Consider the following 24,058-nt stretch of genomic DNA (forward strand, 5'->3'; position numbering starts at 1 on the left):
TGCAATTTTTACAACTTGCGAAAACACATAGAAATTGTTTATTTCTTTAGAAAACGCGTTCAGGATAAAGTGTGAAATCATGACCTCGAGGGAGCCATAAGGTTTTTCGCATGATCTGTATATTTGGTACCTGCTGTAGTGCTTGACTTCTCGACTAATTAAGGTTTCGATGCAACGTCAGTATATTTAATATAACAAGAGCTGTCACAGAATGTGACGGATGCCCCCGAATGTGACATTGACCTAGGTCAGTACATGAAAAGTTGATCTTGCCTTTACATGTCAAATACATATGGCAAGTTATTTTAAATTGCCTCTGAACATAAAAAAATACCAACCATACTTGACAACCTACACTTTTATGTCCTTATATTCAGCATTCCCTTGTGAATAAATACTAAGTGTATCTTTCACCTTAAATGTAGGGACATGGGTCTTGCATGCGACATATTGTCTTGGTATGTCGAACACATGTGGCAAATTATTTTAAAATCTGTCCAAACAAGAAAAAATTACAGCCCAGACACGACAACCTATACTCCTATATGTCATTATATGCAGCATTCCATTGTGAATAAACACCTAAGTGTGACCTTGACCTTAGAGGTAGGGACAAGGGTCTCACACACGACACGTCGTCTTGGTATGTCAAACACATGTGGCAAGTTATTTTAAAATCTATCCATACAGGACATAGTTACAGCCCGGACACGACTACCTATACTCTGTGTCTTTATATGCAGCATTCCATTGTGAATAAACACTAAGTGTGACCTTGAACTTAGAGGTAGGGACACGGGTCTTGTACTCGACACGTCAACTTGGTATGTCAAACACATGTGGCAAGTTATTTTAAAATCTGTCTATACAAGAGAAAGTTACAGCCCGGACACGACAACCTATACACTATGTCCTTATATGCAGCATTCCATTGTGAATAAACACCTTAGTGTGACCTTGACCTTAGAGGGAGGGGTTTGGGTCTTGCACGCCACACGTCGTCTTGGTATGTCGAACACATGTGGCAAGTTATTTTAAAATCTGTCCATACAAGAGAAAAATACAGCCCGGACACGAGTAATTGAGCCGGACACACAGACGGACGGATGGACAGACGGAGGGACCGTGCGATTTTAATATGTCCACCTTCGGGGGAATAAAAATGGAAGGAAACATGTTTGGGACCAAGTTCCGACCTGGAGGAACTGCTGGTTCTCGACTGACCGCCTGTTCGAAGGACTCCAGTTTTACTGTATATTCTATGAGAAAATGCATTTTTAAAAAGAGCAAAAACATTTAATATTATGCTTTAAAAGATTGATATTGAGAGTTAAATATTTTTGTGATATTGGGGCTTGCACCATTACACCACAACACCTATAAAACTTGACTGTCTTACTTATATGTCAGTTGAAAGTACAAATAATGATCATGCATTTCCATATTTAAATTCAGCCTCTGTACCTCTAGTCAGAGATGAAATAAAATAATTATCAACAACTTGTGTGAGTTGAAACAACAATAACAATAACGCCATGGAGCGCACACCAACCTGTTCTTATTTCAAAGTTGAAAAAGGGTCAAAACTTGACAATAAATAAAGCCAATGTGGGTTTTGTCTATGTGTATCAAGTTTCATTTACATATCGGTGTTTAGAGTTAACGCAAAAGATTTTTACTTTGATAAACAGATGAGCTAAAAGTTCTCATTTATTTCCATATAAGAGGTGATATATCTCACTTCTGTGTGTTGATGGTACTTTCGTTGTCCTTCTCCTTCGCCCTCAGTTTCTTGATCACCGTGTTGCTCTGCAGCTGGGACTTGGACAGCTTCTCACCTACACACACAAACGTTTCATTTTCATACTCTTGTAGTAAAACATATAACAATTCAGCAAAGGGAAAAACAGATACGAACTTAAGTAATTATATAGATTTTATGAAAAACTGGGTGCTGCAGAAGAGGGACAAGATGCTAAGGAAGGACAGGGCTCATTGGAGTGGGCTGTAAAAAACTTGTACATTATGATTTTGACAGTAAATGTTAAGTATTGTGTTTAATTGAAATGATATTAGGCTTCAACTGCTTCAGTAAAATCTGTTTGTTTTAATAACCATATTAAAAGTTATTATCAAAGGAAAACAAATATATGATAATATTTATTTCTATGAAGGCAGATTGGTGCACATGCTGGTCTCCATGGGGGTTGAAGGGTCAAAAAGGACAGGGTGCGGAAACCCTTCCATAACTCTTAAGCTGAAACCCTAAATTAGAAAGACAATATCTATTTTTATCTAAGTAAAACATTTAATGGGCAGATAGTACAGATTATCATTGAAGTTAACCACTAAGGCATTATTGTTAACTTTTAAGTGTTTTCTTTTTATGATATCAAAATGTATTCAAATAAAACAAGAAAAATTGTCATAAATCTTGTTTGAAATACTGCGGATCACAAGTGTTTATTAAACTTCCTGAGCACACAGTACTGAAAGTAACATTGAAGCCATTAGCATTGTTAACTTTTACAAAGTTTTGAGCAGTCAACCCATTGTCAAGAACTTAAAGAAACATTGAAGCACGAAAGAGACAGAGGAGAGGTGAGTCTAGGGAGCTCAATTCCTGCTGGCAATCCATTTACTTTGTGTGAACCAGTTCAGGATAACTCACATGATCCCCAAATCATAGCAGGCAAGTATTGACCATGATTCACTTTTCCAGTATTCTCACACAGACTCACAGGTTTGTTTGTAGACTAATTAACAAATTATACAAATTTTATATTAAGCAAAGAAGGACTCTTTTGTTTTCAGCCCTGCAAATTTGCAAATAAATAAATAATATATTATTTAAGGTTAATATTTCATTTAACATACACACAATGGCTTTTAGGTTTAGGTTTTTAAGAATTTGCAGAGCCTTGGTGAAACAACCTCTTTGTCTTTGTGAGAACCGTGTTTTTCTCATCAAAGCAACCTGCTAACCTCCCTTCTAAGTTTTTTTGGACAAACAATGCCAGCAGAGAGACCATCCATCCCTACCCTACACTTTCCTTCCCCACCAACCTTCCTGCAAGAGGCCGGCTATCTGTTCCTCCTTCTCAGCAAGCAGTTCTTTCATCCCCACATCTCCAGCTTTTTTCGCCAGTTGAGCTTGTGTCTCTTGCAGTTGTTGCTTTATTGTGTCTTTCTCCTGTACGATAGTTGTTTTGAGTTCATCAACAAGAGCATTTTGTTGTTATTAAACATGAAACATTTAAGGAAAGTAAATATTTTGACAACACTACTTGACACTTTCTCTTATTTCACACCTTTCACAGGAACGATACGGTAGTAAAATTTACCTTTCCTCTAGATCATGTTACTGTATTGAAGGGCAAACAATATCGAATGTTAATGACAAAGTGTATTAAATTTCCTAATTTTAAGCAGAGGACCATGTTTATTTCTTTAAATTTCTAGAAAAATGGCCAATTTTGCTTTGCATTATATAAAACTGTAGCTAAGAAGCAGTAGTCAAAGATTGTTACCCTGATTGCTGTCGAGACACGCTTCTCCGCCTCTGTTAGCCTGTGTGTGAACTCGGCAGTAAGCTCGTTCACGTCCGTCATCTCCGCCTCTCTCGCCTCCTCAGACTGCTTCAACTGGCTGCACCAGGAAAATGGAGTGTTACACACAAATAAACTTATGATAAGTAAGTACAGATACTCTATTAATATGCTTCTTATGCTTGGTATGAATAAAAAGCTGAACTTTTGAAATTTAATTTTTGTGTTCAAAGGCTACAGATTTATTTCAAGAAAAATATAACATGTTTACTTCCAATATTTTTTTCTTCCTTTGTTAAACTTTGTATTCATGTGGTGACAATATCATTACTTGCACATTATGCCTCTATTAATTCCAATGTTTACTTTCTGGAAATTCTCACTCACACATTTTCCAATATTTCCAATCTATACTACCAATCATTTCATGCCCATTGATTGAGCACTTCAATTTCAGGCCTAAATGTGAAATCTGGGGTAAAGATTAAGCCACAACTCACCTGGAGAGTATACTTATTGTATACTTATTGGTCTGCATGATGTCTTGTCATATTCTCCTTTCTCAACTGTACCAGCTTATTACCCATATTTCACTCTTATTATCTACATACCTGGATATTATACTCCTGCTTTCCAAAGTTTCTTATTCTCCTTGCTCAGCTGTACCAGTGCATTACTCATATTTCCCAACAATCATCTACATACCTGGATATTATACTGTTGGTCTCCATCAGGTCCATATTCTCCTTGCTCAACTGCACCAACTTGGTCTCACGGGCCTGCAAGATCTCAGACATCTCAGCCAGCTTCTGTAACAGGCACACACTGATTGCAATAAAATGTTGAACTTTCTCATCTTATCCCACCTCAAATCTTGGCATGGAAGTAGCTTAACTCAGCAAATATTATGTTCTTAGAACTAAAGAGTTCTTTAACTTTACAACATGCATAATGACGCCAACAAAGCCAAGGCTATAACAATACTTCATATTTTCTTTAAAATTAAACAAGCTTATAATGAAGCCTTGTATAGGGTATCAGGGGCCATGATTACGAACAGTCTCAAGTCCAAGTCTAGACTTAGACTCAGAGAAGCTTTTTTATAAAGGAACAAAAACTCATTTCTTTTACAAAAAAGTATGTAAATAATAATAAAACATTCAAATATGAATATATTTCAGCCAATTTTACCATCAATGCTCTGATAGAAGGAAAACTACAATAAAATAAAGTTGGCAATAATGAGTCTTAAGTCTGAACTCAGACTTGAGACTGTTAGTAATCACTGCCCCTGATGTACACGTGAGCTTGTCATGTCAGTCATTGACAGTACATGTTCAACTCGGATGCCTGTGTCATGTCAGTCATTGGCAATACATGTTCAATTTGGATGCCTGTGTCATGTTAGTCATTGGCAATACATGTTCAATTCGGATGCCTGTGTCATGTCAGTCATTGGCAATACATGTTCAATATGGATGCCTGTGTTATGTCTGTCATTGGCAATACATGTTCAACTCGGATGCCTGTGTCATGTCAGTCATTGGCAGTACATGTTCAATTCGGATGCCTGTATCATGTCAGTCATTGGCAATACATGATCACTTCGGATGCCTGTGTCATGTCAGTCATTGGCAATACATGTTCAACTTGGATGCCTGTGTCATGTCAGTCATTGGAAATTCATGTTCAATTCGGATGCCTGTATCATGTCTGTCATTGGCAATACATGTTCAATTTGGATGCCTGTGTCATGTCAGTCATTGGCAATTCAAGTTCAACTCGGATGCCTGTGTCATGTCAGTCATTGGCAATTCAAATTCAACTCGAATGCCTGTGTCATGTCAGTCATTGGCAATACATGTTCAATTTGAATGCCTGTGTCATGTCAGTCATTGGCAATACATGTTCAATTTGAATGCCTGTGTCATGTCAGTCATTGGCAATACATGTTCAATTTGAATGCCTGTGTCATGTCAGTCATTGGCAATACATGTTCAATTCGGATGCCTGGTGATCTCATATATTTTAGTAATAGAATCATTTGAAAGGTAATACCAGTAGCTAACTGACTACCAGCATGTTACATAAATGACCAAAAAATACATCACAATTCAAGAAATGGCAGTTTGTATGTTCATCCTTTCTTAAACCGAAATTGGAAGTGAAATTACCAATTTTTCAATATTTCAAGGTTAAGACAGCATGCTTGCAATGTTTTTATTGCTATACTGTTTTTATATATTTTTCTTTTACACATTAAACCTTTTAATATGATACATAAAAACATAATTAGGGGTCACAAGGCATAAACAGTTCACATTACTGTACACCTGTTGGATACCTTATATTTCCCACTAATGGCACATTCAAAAGACAAAAGACAAAATTAATGAAGAATGAATGTGTTCATAGACGTTTTTTTAAAGACAATATCAATAGATTTACCACTAATGAAATCCTCATTTCAGTGATTTAAGTTTCCTTTGATATCTACACTACACGTTTACTCTACATCATTGTTCACCCTGAGACAGGTTTACATGGTATGTAGAAAGAAGTTTTAGGCTATATTAATATGACTTTACAGTTATATTCTGTTTAAGGGGTAAATGATGACTTAAATCACCAGGTTAATAAGATTTCTTTTATATCACTTTTATAGAACATATAGTAAAAACGCCAGGGCAATATTTTTGACAAACAGCCTCTGCCGCACTGTTCCCCCCTGATGTCATGAAAGTTTTTGTTTTTTGTTAAAATAAAATAGATGTGGCTGCCTTGAGGGTAAGATTGCATATTTTCAATCTTTGGAAAATTCTGTCAATGTCTACTTCGCCTCAGTCGACATTGTTTTTAACCCCAGGTTGACAATATGCACTGTCACCCTCAAGGCAGTGAATATTTATACAATAACATTTAACCAATCTGTATATATATCATTGCTAGGTGACAGTGGATGAGATTAGGAGAAGCCCGTAAGCCATGTAAGCCACGGGTAAAATGTTTCAAAGGTTTGCTCAAAATATAACAATTCTTTTAAACGGCAAGGAAAGTTAAAAATTCGAGTATCAAATACTATTGTAAGAATTCGGCCTTTTCACCTTAAAGTCTAATTTCCATGACTGGACAGCTAGTATGTAGACTTTATAATTATATAGAAATGCTTAATAGGTAATGCTGAAAACACTAACAAAGGGAATTCCACTAATGCATCATACGAGCTTTATCTACCTCTGGCACTAGCCAAAAACTGTAAAGGAAAGATTGTTAATTTTGCCAGGAAGAATATAACTCGGGCACATACACATCGTCCACATACTTTGGGGTAAATGCCAAATGCAAACACCATGGCCACAAGATAGATTAGTATGTTTAAAGCTTGGGGAACAACATAAAGCTAGAAAGAGTGAAAAAGAGCAAAAGGTAAAGCACACAGTGTCAAAATGGACCTCCTAGACTAATTATCTACAAAAACTTACACAAAAGATTTACACTTTAAAAGCTGTTATTTAAAGCTGCACTCTCACAGATTGAACGTTTTGACAACTTTTTTATTTTTTGTCTTGGAACGAGCTAATTTTTGCGAAAATCCATGGAAACCAGTTAAATAAGACTGCTGACGAAATATAGATCGCAGAATTTTATATTTTAGTTCAAAAACTGATGTTTTATGCATTTTTCTTAAACCGTTAGTAACGCTTTAAGCCATAAAACATAAATTTTCAAACGGAAATATGAAAATCTACGATCTGCTTTTTTGTCAGCAATCTTATATCATTGGTTTGCAGATATTTATGCAAAAATTTGCTCTTTCCAAGACAAAAAATAAAAAAAGTTGCAAAAATGGTATATCTGTGAGAGTGCAGCTTTAAGCAATATTTCCTCATTTTGAGGTTTTGTAAACTACATTATATCACAGTTCATACTACTTTATAAATGTATTTGATATAATATTAAACAGTGTTTGTCTCGCCAGTATAGGTACGGTACACAAGTTTTGACACAACTAGGAGGCCCCAGAAGAGGAAAACCAAATCATTATTCCCACATTTCCAACCTTTTCCCAGTCTGGTTGTGAGGTCATGTGACCAGAGTCATGTGACATGAGGTCATGTGACATCTGAGAAGGGGGGTCAAGTGATTGTCCCGCCACATGACACTCATCCTGTAAAAGGCAAGTACAACACATGGCTACAAACGGATTTAGTAGGCCTAAAGTTATAAAACTAGTATTAATTCAGTACATTCAATAAGCACTAGTATCTCACCACAACAAACAATTACCGTAGCTGATAACAAAAGTTTTAAAAAGCTGTATTTTCAATTCTAATAACTTGAAACCTATGGCATCATTCAATGCACTGTATTTTTCTGAACTTCAACAACTATTGGTTTACCATTTGGTTAATTACAATTTTCAATAATACACTTAGTTTTCCTTGAAATAATTACAGTATAGTTATAGTTTACAATGCTAAAACATGGAATAAAAATTCTGATAAACTATATAAGATATATTACACACCATTGAGGGTCATATGAAATTATAAGGACCGGCCAGTCTGCCCCAGGAGGCGTATATGGACCGAGGCATTAGCCAAGGTGCAATTATGTTCATTGAACTGGCTGGTTTTTATAATGCCATATGCCCTGAAGTGGTGTGTTATTTTTGTTATATTATACTGAACATTTTGTATTACCATTCAATATTTCTGAACAAAGCAAATAATGTTAACTTGCGACAAATTTTTCGCCATTGTGAAAGTCACAAGCCACACTTAATAGTTTTATGACGTCAGTGGTAAAAATTATATGACATCAGCAGTCCATTTTATGTTTTTGCGAGGCCTGCACCGGCCAATAATGTTATATGGACCGCTGACTTCACAAAACTGGATTTTCATCAAAATAAGGTGACCGATCAACTTCATATATACAAAGAACGGACACATTTATGTTAGGAATAATGCATGTGTATCATGCATGTAAAGACCTCAACAGTGTTACACTAATATGTATAAAATGCAAAACACTACAGATAAGAACTTATAGCTTTAATAGGTAAAGCCATGAAGCTTTACGCAACGAAATGCCACACCTAATACGAGCTTAAAAATGTGGTGCATAGACAGAAAAATGACAGTTTTTTGTAGAAAGTAATTCCAATCACTGATGAAGCAATGCTTATTTTTCCAATACAGGTAGTCAGCTAAACGTTCAGTATTATTTTTTCACCAACTAACTTATTGACTTTCAGCTAGATGACAACAAACACATTCACAAAAACATGAGAAGGTATATATATGAGGTATTGCCACTGCATTATGGCAACATGCAATGGGATTTACACAGCCAGATATGTACCTTGACAAGCCTCTGTGGGTGATATGGGTTGTCATCCTCCTCATCAAGGGCAGGTAACTCTGAACTCAACCGCACACCTGTAAATAATGGTATCAAATACAGCTAAAATCACAAGATGTGCCTTGATTCTTATTTCAGCATGTTTGTATTAATTATTATATCTTAAAATTTGATAATACCAACATTAAATCATAATTATAATTTATAAAGTTATTTATAATCATAGGTGAACAACATCTTTATTTAAGGTGGATCAATATAAAATATAAACAGGTAGATGTTGTGTATCTGGTGTTAATTCCCACCTTCCCCATGATCACTGTGGGACCTGTGGTAGTCTCGGAACTCTGTCAGATCTCGACTGGGACTCAACTCATTGCTATCCTTGCTTGCATTGCTGGAGTCGGAGCTGTCTGTCCGTCTGTGTGTTGGGCTGCCCCTCCATGAGGTCTTCTGTAGAGCCATACGCAGAGGGATAGGGTCTAAGGGCAAGTTCTGGAGTGAGACGAAAAATTCGGTAGATTTTAATGATATAATATCACTGAAAAAGACAATTCAATTTCATCCTAGAACTTAATGCACATTTTTTTTCTTTTCTTAGCAAGCCAGCTATTAAAATTTTACAAATATCTACATGTACAGGAATTAATTCCAAAATATGCTTACCATGTTAAACTTAAATCATTATTTTGCCTCTCATTAACAATAGCAATCATAGTAAATGAAGACTTTTGAGAATTAAAAACCTTCTCAATATACCTGTTGCTGTTTAGAATACTTGGTACATACATGATCAACAAAAACGAGCATTAACATAATACTAGCAAATGTTTATACCTGTCTGTTTTCACCATTAGGTGTTGGCAGAGATATGATTTCTATATCTGAAGATGTGTTAGTGTCAACCTCATCCCCTGACTCCTGGTTGCTGTAAATGCTCCTGGACCCCTCAGATTTCTCTGTTGAATGGCTGTCACTGTTGTCATCTTGTTTACCTTCATCCATCACATCTTCCAACATACATTTTACAAACGAGTGGGCAGGAGAGATGTCACCTTTATTTTTACCATTTTCACTGTCTTTTGCCATAACATCTCTGAAGTCATGGTCTTCCGCAGATTCTTCAACATCTTGCATTTCAGTCTGATTATCACTTGTAGCAACAGTATCTGCAAGTTCATCATCAAAACCAGCATCTCTTATATCTACATGTAGCTGATTAAGCAATAATTGTTTGCTATGTTCAGCACCATGTTCTGACTCTGTTTTTCCATGATCAAAATTGATAGTTCGACTACTTATTTCACTTGATTTATCATCACTGTCACCAGGAGCAGAACTCTGTTCAATCAATGTCTCTTCAGAAGTACATGTTTCAACACTTGTGTCAAGCTTACTCATACTTACTTCCGAATCTGAATGAAAACCAAAGTTTGACTGGTCAGAATTCATTTCTTCTGAATTTGATAATTCCACAGAGTTCAAATTCTCACTGGAAATTCCTTCAAAAACTTTGTTTTTAATTTCTGTTTCCACATTTACATGAGCACTTTCATCATAAACATTAGAGTTATCTGCTACTATTTTTACATCTTCTTCAACTTGAAGTTCATCTTCATAACCAATTCTGGCAGGATTTATGCATGCAGTATCTTCAGATTCTTCTCCAGATTTATCACACTCAATTAACTCTGGCTCACTGGCTGATGATTCTTCTACTACTATATTTTCACTGGGAATATCTGTTCTACTCACAATCTCAACAGAGCTTGATATGTCAGTTCCGTAAGGTTCTTTGTCAGAATCTGTCTCAGAGAGTTCAGACAGTGATTGTACTTGTCCTATATTTGCAACAACATCTGTGGCCTGATCTTCATTTGGGACTGAAGTATCTGGGACTAAAGTAAGTGTTTCTTCCTCATTCACTTCCACATTAGAAATAGCAGACAGTTCAACTGAAGTATCCTCATCAGCCTGCAATTCAACAAGTTTCCCTCCTGTCTCTGAAATATCATGTCCTTGTGCAACTTCTGTTGATATATCATGCGCTGTATCACTGTCGTTTGCCTCAGACTCACTTATTTCTTGGAAACCACTACCTACTAAAAATACAGATTCATGTGCTGTAGGTGCTCTGAAAGATGTTTTCATTTCATATTCTGATTGCGATGCATCATTATCTGACAAAAGTGTTTCATTTACAATTGGGTTCACATCTTTTGAATCACTTACATCACTAAGTAGTTCTAAAGAAACATGTTCACCACTGTCTTTAACAGCATCAGTAACTGGCTTTATTTCTGCTGAATTACTCGGATCTTTTTCAACACTTTTTATATCTTTTTTAGGAAACAGTTTAGCTTTGGCCTTTGTTCTTTCTTTGGCCGCTTTAAGCACTTCAGTCTTTATTTCTTCTGCAGTTTTCTCTTTCACCAGTGTCTCCCCACTTTCAGCCTGTGATTCATGAGTTCCTGTAACCCAGGGGAGGGACCAGGCACTTGCACCAGAGGATCCCTCAGCTGGTGAGCCCCAACTACTCCAGAATTCTCCCCCAGAGTTTTCTTTAGGCTTTGCTTCCTCAGTTGAAACATCTGTATGATTAGCATAACACTTGTTATAACAACAGTACATATTTTATAGAATTACAGTTTATTACTATTGATAGCATTTTTTAAACCATTAAAATTAATATCGATGTGAAATGAGTGATACTTTATGACATATGATTATCTGCATACAAATCTGAACATAAGTACAATAAAAATATAAAGTATGCCTTATGAAAATTGTGTAACATCATAACATACATGTATTTTCATATACACACCTGCTGAGCGTGCTGCCTGGTTAGCTTCAGATATATCAAGAGCCTTGTCGATTTTCTTCTGAGCATTTTTCAAGGCCTTAGATGCAAGGTCAGAAAAGTTTGATGAATTCCACCAGCTCATTGTAATGGTTCCAGATCTATTTTCTCAAATAGTCAGCTGAAAATGAATCAGATGTACAATTAATAAAAGCACTATATACAATTTATCTTTATGACATACAATTTATAATCGCCTTCTGACACAGGTCTTCCTTCATTGTTTTTCAGGCAGTTTCAGTTTTTGCTAAGCTGTGTATTTGTGAGTTGATCATCTATGTTTCTACTATTCAATTTTCACATATAACATGTAAAAAAATTGCCACAAGTTTTTATTTGTAATTTTATTTACTTCTAGGACAATAAAATAGTATTTGTTTGCCATCACCAAAAAAAAAAAAGAAGAAAGATTTTATTTTTTCAGTGCCTGTTTTTATCTGCATTTGTTGATTCTTTTATGGACCTATAAACCATAGACAAATAAACAATGGTTTATAAGTCAGTGATTATTATTAATAACGTTCAGTAACTTAAATCACAAACAGATCAGATGTTAATGACCATTAAAGGCATGTATTAATCAGTGTGTAATTTTGGCATCTGGCATTATGTCTAGACATCTGTTTAATAGCATCAAACAACAATAGCAACCGGAGTGTATATATTGAGAAACTTAAGGCTTTAAAATATATGGAAGTTAAGATATTTATTAAGTATTATGAATGCATATTTTTTTATTTCTGTTTAGGAATGTAATATTATATATCTTTATAATTAATCACAAACGTTTGCATACGATGAGAAAGTAGTGTCAGACATTTTTACTTGACTTTGTGCATTGAAAATGTTAGTTTATGTCAAACTTTATTTGTACCCTTAAAAATCATTACTCAAATGCTGTAAAATGTTCCTAATGTATTTAAAATATACTGATCATCTATATTATGTATCTGAATGAGATAGGAATATTTTCCGCGTAAATCAGTTTTGTAATCTTGGCCAATATAAGTAATTGTTTGTTAATAATCGATTGTTATTAATCGATTTAATTTGCAATACAAATGTCCCAGATTCGTGTAAGATGTAACATGAAAATTCTCTGATTGATAAAGCATTGAGTAAATTCGGACCTGAAAACTAACAGAATCTTTGTCACTCCCAGAGTACAGTATCAATCAGATGTATCATTGTAATTTGTAAATAAGTCACCTATATATACAGTGCTCCTGCCAGGATTTGAAAAGGGCAGGGTGCAGTTTTGAAAAGGGCAAGCTACATGAGTTGTGTAGGGGCGATGGGGGGGGGGGGGGGGGGTCCCCCTAGAATTTGTTTTGTTTCCATACTCAATTCAAATCATTTTCCATGATTTTCAGATATAAACAAGATGTTGTTTTTTTCTCTCAAAATTTAGAAGGGTGTGTTTGAATATCAAAATTAAAATTTGTCTCTTTGTCTGTGGTAGTATGATTGTACTTCTCTGGAGTCTTCTTAAGTGCAATGTCACACATTTTTCCTAAAAATCTTGTAAATGAAGAGAAAAACAAAGACAGTTAAACATTTGAAGCAATCAAATAAATAAATACAAAAAAACAAATATGTAGGGGACGAATCTTAGTTTGGTACGATTGGGATTGGGTACAAATGTTACATTCAGCCTGGCTGTAATTTAATTCTCTTTGGTAAAATAATGTTTAATATACTGAAGTTTTAGATTAAAATAACAATAAAAATCACTGCCCTTGCTTAAAAAATCACTTAATAAAACATAGTACATTGATAAAAAAGCTCCAAAATTCGTTCTGATAAAATGGCGGTTTCGGCGAATTTTGTCATGATCATAGACATGATAGGTAAACCCTACATAAAGCATCAACATATTTTTGTGGGTTACAAAGAAATTTTCATCATGAATATTTTACCAATAAACTTTGAAAACATTTACTGAAAAAGTGATGTATTTGATTGTGTTAGCGCCACCTTTCTCATGTTTACAAATCGGCACTGACCATCTGCTTCAAATCAACAATGTTTAAAATGGCGAGTCTTGTCTGTACAATACATTTAACAATTATTTTAAAAGATTTAATTGTGCTTGATACAATTTTTCACCATCTTTTCACATTTTCTATTGCATTTTACGAGCTATCATTGAACAAGTCCTCAAAGTATATTCTGATTGGCTGACATTCAATAGCTCCGCCTCCTGCTGATGTTTCCCTATTTGGCTCTTCCTAATGATTGGATTAGAAGATGGCCTATCATGAATACACAGGTCATCTGCTCACTACACAAATACACAATTAGCTGTCATATGACTTGGTCAAGGCACATGGGAAGATGAAAGGGCAGTACGGCATATTTTAAGCAGTCAATGGGGGCATGGTGACACCTAGCGGGAACACTATTATCATAAGTATTACGTAATTTGTCTCGATTATGACAGCGGATTAAGGGCTGCCGATCTTTTATAATGATTTCATTAGTAAAAAGGGCACTTACGGGAAAATTGGCGCTAATAAAGCATTTGTGAAAAGGGCACTACTCAAAAAGAGGGCAGGGCGGTAAGAAAAGGGCACGGGCGCTGCGCCATTGAAAAACGGGCTAGCTGGAGCACTGATATATTAACACTATTAACACTTAAATTTATCCCAAGCTGTATAAAAATCAAATTGGTTCAGTATTCAGGGGATTCCATAAGATATCAGTTGTTGTACCCAAGGAATAATGTTGTATAAATAATCAAATTTATGTTGTATGTAGATAATAATTTAATTATTATCAGTTTAGTACTTCAGAATATATCATACTTTTGAAGAAGAATACATTTCTACATCTTATCAAATATCTCATGAAGTGAAAGATAAGAAATGTCAAATGAGAGTAATTCAATTATTAATTTAGTTTCTTTTTTAACTGTTGACATCCGATTTTTTTATCCGAATTTAATGGCATTTGATGCACAAGGGAGAAATCGAATAGGACGAAATCAGGACACACATTTCAAAGGAAATCATTCACTTACACAATTTTGATTTTGAACATAAATACGTAAACATGTGCAGACTTTGCTGAAACATTCATTTTAAAAATGTGAGACGAAGTAAACAGCAGCCATTTTGTTGACGTTTCTGTTTCCGTTTTTTTCGGAACACCTTTGGTGTCTCCGCGACATACAATAAGAAATACTTTAATATATTTACTTCATTTTAATTGAATTTAAAAATGGTCATAGTGGGTGATACTAACTTAAATTGTCCTTATTTGGCAATGTCAGTCTCCTTTAGCACCTACAAACATTGAAAAACACGATTTATATAATTCGATAATCATTTACCTATTTAATGTTACTTTGCGGCCGCTCTGTCAGAACTGCTCCAGTGGCGCAATCGGTTAGCGCGCCGTACTTATAGACAGTACCTTCCCCTTGCTTGCGAGGGTTGAGGAAATGCGGAGGCTGTGAGTTCGAGCCTCACCTGGAGCAGGATATTTTTTAACGTTCGTTTTTTTACAATTAATTCATTCCAAGCAATAAGTATGAGTAGTGAGTAAGAAATAGAGCAGAATTTAAATAAAATACGGACACACCAGGTTCCGTTAAATCAAACAAATTGAAATGATTTTAAATTGATAATGTTCGTTTTGAATAAAAAGGCTAATAATCTGCAGGTACACATATAGTTGCTCACATAAGCATAATACACGCCTCTATGTACACGAGTACGTACATTTGTTGGCAACATATAGAGACGCTGCAGCGTGCCTGAGTCTACCTGGTACTGGTTGCCGAAGTGGCATATGAAGGTATTTACCTGTTCTACACGCATTCTTATAGCAGGATGAACGTCCGTGTGTAGGCTTATTGCGTTTGTGGAATACTTGTTGATGATGGCTACTTTGAACTCCTCAGATGAGGTAAACCGTTGGATTTTTAATTAAATATGTGATTATTCTCTTTGCTGCTGTTCATTTACTAATGTTTTTCATAAATATTAGTCAGAAAACAACAATATATTTATTTAGCAATATATCATACACACTCATGCTAAACCACATACACCAAAATGAGCCACATTTTCGGCTGTTTATTACGTAATGGGACATATTACAACAACTTATCATGATTACATGAGTTGAATATATAATTATTTATATAAATGCAATTCTGTAAACTATGTTGGCATATTCCTGCCATAAGATTATTAACCTGATAACGATCGCGAAATGTTTTGTGTTAATCACCTAATGTTCGCGATAATTATCTTGTTATATATAGTTGATGTTCCGAGGCGAACCATTTGCGGTATGATAAGTAACATAAGTCTAAAAACAAGCTTGAAAGTACCCATAACTGCCAGACTGTTACCTTTTCATGCTGTACAACTCTAACAGGTTGTCTTCTTATGGCTTGCAAATTCCGCTTAAAAAGTGACATAATATAAACTAGATAAGATTCGTGTTTTCACCTATTTATAAATGCATTTCTGGCTTCTAGCTGTAACTTGTTATCTAGTTATGATTTGCACTTAGTCGATAACATAATAACTAGAAAAGATTCGTGTTTCCAGTAACCTATAGATGCACCTAACATTCAGACACTAACATGTTAATATCTAGTTGTGGTTTGCGAATCCACTTCGTTAGTAACATATTAACTGGTTATCTAGATCTGATTCGTGTAACCACATACTAAGTGAAATCGCAAATCAAAGTTATATAAATATATTTATAAATTAACTCGGATAACACGAATCCTATTCGCGAACGTTTACATGTTATCTTACGGCATTTTTTAGCCACCATAATAAACATATCCAATGTTTCATTTTTCTTAAGATAGCAGTTAATAGAATATTTATACGCAATATTATGTATATCATAAATGTATTTCAAGGATGAGTGCGAGTTCACTGCACGACGTACGATGGACTGCGATACCGCTGACGGCCCAGTGAGACCCTCACACCTCACCACAGACGCTAACCGTAGAGATTCTTTTACCGAGAAAACTTTGTGTACACGTTTTGCTACAGACAACATCGATCGACAGTCTCTGGCAGACAAATCCAAAAGACATTCCGTTGCAGACGACAGCAAAATACATTCGGTTAACGAGGTCAGCGAAATGCATTCAGTTGCAGACGACATCGAAAGTTATTCTGTTGCAGACGACAGCGAGAGACATTCAGTTGCACTGACCGACAGCAAAATACATTCTGTTGTAGACGACAGCGAAAGACATTCTGTTGCAGACGACAGCGAAAGACATTCGGTGGCAGTCGACATCGAAAGTTATTCTATGGCAAACGTCATCGAAAGACAGTCGGTTGCACGCGATATCGAAAGACATTATGTAGCTGACGGCACTGAAAGACATTCTGTGGAGGACGATATCGAAGCGGGCTCTGCCACAGATGTTACTCGTCGTTCTTCTTCAAATGAATCAGAAACAGAAACAAAAGACGAGCGAACAAATGATAACGTTACACACACCAAAGGAACAAGAAAAACTGACGACGGTGAACCCCAGGCGGCATGGAGTCAAGAAGAAATTCAAGCTCTGCTTGTCAAGGCAATAAACTTCCGAGCGCCACTGAAAGACATACGTACAGTTATTCAATGTGGTGCTGATGTTAATAGGCCAATTACAAGTGGACTTCACCCGATTCATTACGCAGCCTACGCAGACGACGTTGCCTGTGTCGAACTTCTACTAAAGTCTGGAGCTAATGTTAATGCTACAGATGAAATAGGGTACACGCCTTTACATTTGGCCGCGCGTAGAGGTAATCAGAGGACACTAAGCAAGCTAATAGAAAATGGTGCTATTATAAACTTCAACGAGCCAGGAGTTGTAATTCACAACACTGAGGAGAAAAATAAACTTGGCTTTACAACTACTGAGCCAATAAACCTTGCTATTCAAAATGGGAATGTGAAATGCGCGGAATTGCTTCTGGACAATGGCGCGCGTGTCAACAACAAGTATTTCATGGGCTATGAAATTTCGCTGGCACCACTGGACGATGTTGATTGTTTAGAGGTTCTCCTGAAACACGGAGCTGATCCAAATGTTTTCAACAGATGTGGGTTATCGCCTTTGATGAAAGCTTGCAAAGACCACCACATCGATGCGGTAAGACTCTTAGTGAAACATGGCGCAGACGTTAACGCGCAGTGCCCGCCACTGTTCGAACCAAAGTCCCCTCTACAGTTTGCAATAGCGAGCGGAAATATTGTGATCGTTAACATTCTCCTTGGACGCGGTTCTAAGATCGTTAGGTACGGAGAGTACAAATACAGCGCGCTACACTCAGCTGTCCTTAAAGGGCGCGCGGACATCTGTCGTGTGCTTTTACAGTACGGTGCAGACGTGAATGAACGGACTGAAGAAGGGGCAACCGCTTTGATGCTCGCCTGCTGTACTCTCGAAATGAAGGAGCGCGCTGAGATTGTGAAAATGTTGATAGACGCCGGAGCAGACGTCAACGCGCATGCTCCGTGTTACAGTTACTTTGATCCGTATCTTGCTCCTATTACGGAGTATTTCAAGAACATAGGGAATTCCGAGGACTTTAGTATTATAAAAATGCTTTTGTGTAACGGAGCCAAGGTCCATTTCTGTTCCAGTGAGATTGAAAGCAGTCGGAGAAGGGACCCCTTTTCGATTCTACCTTATTGCCACTGTCTTAGCGGCCATTACGACACTTTCTTCTACGTATTGGATGCCGCTGCGAAATTCAACCCTATGGCGGTTTACGTTAGCCCCAACATCTCGGAAAGCATGAAAGACCAGCTGTTATTGGCTGGTACCCGGGTTCTAAACCTGAAGCATTTGACCCGCCTCACAATACACGCCAGATTGGGGACCGGTATTCCGGACAAGGTCATGAAACTCCCTCTGCCAGAGATTATTAAGAGTTATCTTCTGTACAAATAAGGCACACTTCTTCGTGTTGTAACCCCTCTTAATACGCGGTATTTAATGGGATTTTAAGTAGGTAGTACATAGGAGACACGAGGCTGGTTTGCGGTACGCAGAAACTCATTTGTTTTGACATTCATGATTCGGTACGGAGTCCCCCGATATATCGCTTGTTATTTGTTACGCGGGATTCGGATTGAAATAAAGGAGTATTCGAAACGCAAGGGCCAAAGGGGTTATTCCCTCTGATATCTGATAAATATACTGTTTCATTGTACGAATTATGTCCGTAAGGTTAGTGGGTAAATTAAATTAAAACACACTTAATTGTATCGCACATTTGACATAAATGTCACCGTATTATATACTTAGTAGTTCATTATTAGAAAGATTGCAAAGTTTCATGACATCAAATAGTAAAATGAATTTAAGCAGTTATGATTTGCTTCAGCTTAAAGTGTTCACGATATGGTCGGTTTCTTATCCATTGTTTTTGTAACATCATCTGTGATCAACTTATCCTCATATGGTCATTTCGGTGAGTTCAGAGTCTCTTTAGTTTCAAAATTGTATTTAGCTTCGGATTTGTTAGTTACAACCAATACGCGTGTACGATGCTCTTAACATTCATAACATGGTGTGCTTCTCGGACATTAAAACTAAACAGTATACTGATTTGGTGTTCCTTGACTTCAAACCCATGAAACCCGCGTACAAATGTTGCGTTCCGTTTTATGTATGGGGAAATTCAGTTGGAGAAATCACTAATGCTTTGCTTTCCACGAGTTTGCTCTGAAATTCTCAGAAATGGATGATATTGTAATACTGAAACTGTCGCTTAACATTTCGATAATATGTGAAACAAATTTGCACGGCTAATTTCCAAATGCTGGGGTGTCCTCTTGTAATATATGAAATATTTGAGCAGCCCCGTTCACTTGTATTTATCATAGAAAAATTATTCAGTGACCCGTGTTAAAATTGCTCCTTATACTTCCTTATGATTCTGACTTAGTTTTATATACAGTATATTACGTTAATATTTTATATATTTCAAATGCATTTGAACAACGGACACACCTCGTGGACACACCTCGTGTAGATAAATGAACCTTCCTCTGTTGCTGGTGGTATTTTGATGAAAGTGATTTCGTTTTGCCTGAATGGCAAGTATTGTTGTAAGTTGACTTAGAAAGAATTTTCAACCAATACATACTAGAATTGTCCAGCAAGGGCAGTGGCCTGTCGTATTGTCATAAAAAACAAGAGCAGACACAGACTGCCATATCGCCCTCAGAATTAAGAACAGTACCAACAAGACCTTACGACAAAGAATTACAATTAATTAATGGACCCTTGCTAAAAATACTGCACCCAGAGTTATGGTTCTTGTACACTGCACTTATCCTACTTGAGATATCTGTATATGAAATTTAAAATAAATTCTTGAAAGATTTTTCGTGTTATGCTCCGGACAAGAAATCAGTATAAACATTAAAAAGGGTAATAACGAAAAAATACTGTAGCTACAGCTATGGTTCATGTTCACTGCGTTTCAACTCGATGAGATCTATCTGTATATGAAGTTTTAAGTCATTACCTCGAACACTGTACTCGGACGCATGTACACGCCGACCATTACTATATTCCCTTCGCCTTTCGGGGTAGGATTTACAGATGTTGCGGGGCAACATTCTGGCGGATGATTGGTACAGTGTTCGTACACTAAATAAAATTCGAGTGTTAAATTAACAACAGCACACCTATAAATGGCTGTGGGTTTTAAAAGGCAGAAGGAATAGTTAATGTTTAAGCTTGAAATGATCGAGGCATGAATCTTTTTTCTTTCTTTTTTAGGCAAATCGGTTTTTGACATTTTTTTCTGTAACCAAAAATGATGAATTCCATGCTTAAGAACATCTGTACAATCTTAATTTGCATTACTGATGTTGTTATAAGCCAAAAACACCTCATTAACATTTTACATTTTTAAAAGAAAAAAGCCACAAATGGGATTTTTTTTTTGTCAAGGCAATGCAAGGGTCTAGGATCGGCAACAAATAGGTAGGTCGGGAAACGAAACGTTATTATTTTACGCCTAATACAAAAAAAAAATATGCAGACTAAGCAATAAAAAAACACAAAAAAACAACAACAAATTATTAATGACTTTTTTGTACCTTTTCATTAACAAAGTAACACTTAAATCATTTTACGACATCGAGGCTACGTCGACGATGAAGATAACTTGACGACGAAGTGTTGTCAACGACGAGGGCATGTCGACGACGAGTGTTGATGACGATATCGACGTCGACGAAAATGGAATCTTGACGACGAGATAAGTCGACGAGGGTTCGTCTACGACGAAGGTATCTTGATAACGACGACGACGAGGGTATGTTGACGACGAGGGACATTTGTGTATATAAGCAACGAGAGTATCTTGTCAACGTAGTTATCTTGACAAGGAGGGGACCCTGACAACGAGGGTATTTCCACAACGAGGGTCTCGAAAATCTGGGTATTATGAAAACAAGGATATCTCGACAAGGAGGGTACCTGGCAAACGAGGGTATCTTAACAACGGGGGAATCTTGGCAACGGGGGTTTCTTGGCAACGAGGGTATGTTGACAACGAGGGTATGTTGGCAACAAATATATCTCAACAACGAGGGTATCTTGACAACGAGGGTATCTTAACAACGAGTGTATTTTGGCAACGAGGGTTTCTTGATAACGGGTGTATCTTGGCAACGAGGGCATGTTGACAACAAGGGTAAAATGGCAACAAATGTATCACAACAACGAGGGTATCTTGTCAACGAGGATATCTCGACAACGAGGGTATCCTGACAATGAGGGTATATTGACAACGAGGGTATGTTGACAACGAGGATATGTTGACAACGAGAATATCCCGAAAACAAGGATATCTCAACCACGAGGGTTTCTTGACAACGAAGGTATCTCCTTAACGAGGGTATCTCGACAACAAGGATATATCCACAACGAATGTATGTTGACAACGAAAGTATCTCGACAACGTGGGTATGTTGACAGCGAGGGTATATCGACAACGAGTGTTTCTTGACAACGAGGGTATCTCGACAAAGGGGATATCTCGACAATGAAAGTATCTCGACAACGAGGGTATATCGACAACGAGGGTTTCTTGACAACGAGGGTATCTCCACAACGAATGTATCTCACCAACGAGGGTACATCGACAACGAAGATGTCTTTACAACGAAAGTTTCTCGACAACGAGGGTATGTTGACAACGAGGGTATATCGAAAACGAATGTATCTCGACAACGAGGGTTTCTTGACAACGATGGTATCTCGACAACGAGGTTTCTTGACAACGAGGGTATCTCGACAACGAGGGTTACTTGACATCGACGGTATGTTGACAACAAGGGTATCTCGACAACGAAGGTATCTCGACAACGAGGGTTTCTTGACAACGATGGTATCACGACAACGAGGGTTTCTTGACAACGAAGGTATCTCGACAACGAGGGTTTCTTGAAAACGATGGTATCTCGACAACGAGGGTTTCTTAACAACGATGTTATCACGACAACGAGGGTTTCTTGACAACGATGGTATCACGACGAGGGTTTCTTGACATCGATGGTATGTTGACAACTAGGGTATATCCGCAACGATGGTATCTTGACATCGATGGTGTCTCGACATCGAATGTATCTCGACAGCGAGGGTTTCTAGGCAACGAGGATTGCTTGTCAATTAGAGTATCTTGACAAAGAGGGAATGTTGACAACGAGAGTATGTTGAAAACTATGGTATCTTGACAACGAAGGTATCTTGACAACGAGGGACCTTGACAACGAAAGTATCTTGGCTACGAGGGTATCTCGGCAACGAGGGTTTCTTGACAACGAGGGTGTCTCGACATCGAAGGTATCTCGACAGGGAGGGTATCTTGACCACGAGGGAACGTTGACAACGAGAGTCTCCTGACAAGGAGGGTATCTTGACAACGAAGATATCTTGACAACGATAGTATATTGACAATGAGGGTATATTGACAACGAGGCTATATTGACAATGAGGGTATATTGGTAACGAGGGGTGTCTTGACAACGAGAATCTTTACAAAGAGGGTATTTTGACAACGAGATTATCTTGACAACGAGAGTATGTTGACAACGAGGGCATGTTGACAACGAGAGTTTGTTGACAACGAGTGTATTTTGACATCGAATATATCTCGGCAACTTTGGTTTCTAGACAACGAGGGTATCTCGGCAACTACGGTATCTCGACAATGAGGGTATCCTGACAAAGAGGGTATCTCAACAACGAGGGTATCTCGTCAATGAGGGTATCCTGACAACGAGTGTCTGTCGACAACGAGGGTAAGTTGTCAACGAGGATATCTCGACAACAAGGGTATGTAAACAACGAGAGTATGTTGACAACGAGAGTATGTTGACAACGAGAGTATGTTGACAACGAGGGCATGTTGACAACGAGGGCATGTTGACAACGAGGGCATTTTGACAACGAGAGTATGTTGACAACGAGGGCATGTTGGCAACGAGAGTTTCTTGTATAGTGGACGTGTGTTTCCGGTCATGTGACCGGTGCTGGAAAAACTCATCTTACACCCCCATGTAAGATGAGTCACGCGCAACAACGGGCCATTTCTTATTTCTTTTATTGTATGGTTTATGAAAAGTATATAATGCAATTTCAATAAAACAGATTCAAAAATATAAGTTTACAATACTTTTAATTTAAATTGAAAATAAATAATCGTAAAAGCGCGATTTTTGGACGTTGATAGTGATTTAAAATTACTGCGCTTTATGACGTCAGTACACAACGTCGCACGCGCTTTTTAGGGAACTGTACAAAAGTGCGTTTTCTACGTCAACTTTTCCACAAATTTATAATTTTAGTTATGCATGAAAAATATCAATCATGATCGAAAATTCCGACCCTCGGGCACGCTGCGTGCCCGCTAACTCGGCAAGCCTCGTTACCACCTAACGCACGTGCCCTCGGGTCGGATTTTTCTATCCGTACCGGAAACACATGATAGATACTTATAATGTTGACAACGAGAGTATGTTGACAACGAATGTATCTCGGCAACGACGGTTTCTCGACAACGAGGCTATCTCGACAACAAGGGTACGTTGACAACGAATGTAACGTGACAACGAACGTATCTCGACAACGGAGGTATCTTTGCAACAAGGGTCTCAACAACGAAGGTATCTCTTCAACGGGGGTATCTCGACAACGAGGGTATATCGACAACGAGGGTATCTCGACAACGAGGGTATCTCGACAACGAGGGTCTCTACAACGACGGTATGT

The 24,058-nt window shown here is 37.3% G+C and overlaps 2 protein-coding genes and 1 non-coding gene across 4 annotated transcripts in view; 2 read left to right on the forward strand and 1 right to left on the reverse strand.

The window, feature by feature from the left end:
* LOC128218855 (TATA element modulatory factor-like) overlaps positions 1-14,915 on the reverse strand; it is a 29,718-nt gene extending 14,803 nt beyond the window's left edge. Inside the window, exons 1-10 of one of the 2 annotated variants that reach the window (XM_052926592.1) lie at positions 14,801-14,915; positions 11,743-11,899; positions 9,753-11,506; positions 9,221-9,410; positions 8,916-8,992; positions 7,609-7,716; positions 4,254-4,357; positions 3,531-3,648; positions 3,067-3,193; positions 1,742-1,838 (exon numbers count right to left, since the gene is read on the reverse strand). In XM_052926592.1, the coding sequence (XP_052782552.1) occupies positions 1,742-1,838; positions 3,067-3,193; positions 3,531-3,648; positions 4,254-4,357; positions 7,609-7,716; positions 8,916-8,992; positions 9,221-9,410; positions 9,753-11,506; positions 11,743-11,863 (2,696 nt within the window). In that variant the 5' untranslated portion in view covers positions 11,864-11,899; positions 14,801-14,915. The remainder of the gene's footprint in view (positions 1-1,741; positions 1,839-3,066; positions 3,194-3,530; positions 3,649-4,253; positions 4,358-7,608; positions 7,717-8,915; positions 8,993-9,220; positions 9,411-9,752; positions 11,507-11,742; positions 11,900-14,800) is intronic. The other variant, XM_052926599.1, reaches the window with a different exon arrangement.
* Positions 14,916-15,149: 234 nt separating this feature from the next.
* On the forward strand, positions 15,150-15,259 carry Trnai-uau (transfer RNA isoleucine (anticodon UAU)). The gene is made up of 2 exons: positions 15,150-15,187; positions 15,224-15,259. It is a non-coding gene; the product is annotated as a tRNA-Ile (tRNA).
* Positions 15,260-15,531: 272 nt separating this feature from the next.
* On the forward strand, positions 15,532-20,156 carry LOC128225180 (putative ankyrin repeat protein RF_0381). Its single transcript, XM_052935236.1, has 2 exons — positions 15,532-15,690; positions 16,670-20,156. Exons 1-2 carry the CDS (start codon positions 15,661-15,663, stop codon positions 18,713-18,715), a joined length of 2,076 nt encoding a protein of 691 aa, XP_052791196.1. The 5' UTR covers positions 15,532-15,660; the 3' UTR covers positions 18,716-20,156.
* The last annotated feature ends 3,902 nt before the right edge of the window (positions 20,157-24,058 follow it).

The sequence above is a fragment of the Mya arenaria genome, chromosome 2 (genome assembly GCF_026914265.1).
Source record: "Mya arenaria isolate MELC-2E11 chromosome 2, ASM2691426v1".
Lineage (NCBI taxonomy): Eukaryota > Metazoa > Mollusca > Bivalvia > Myida > Myidae > Mya > Mya arenaria.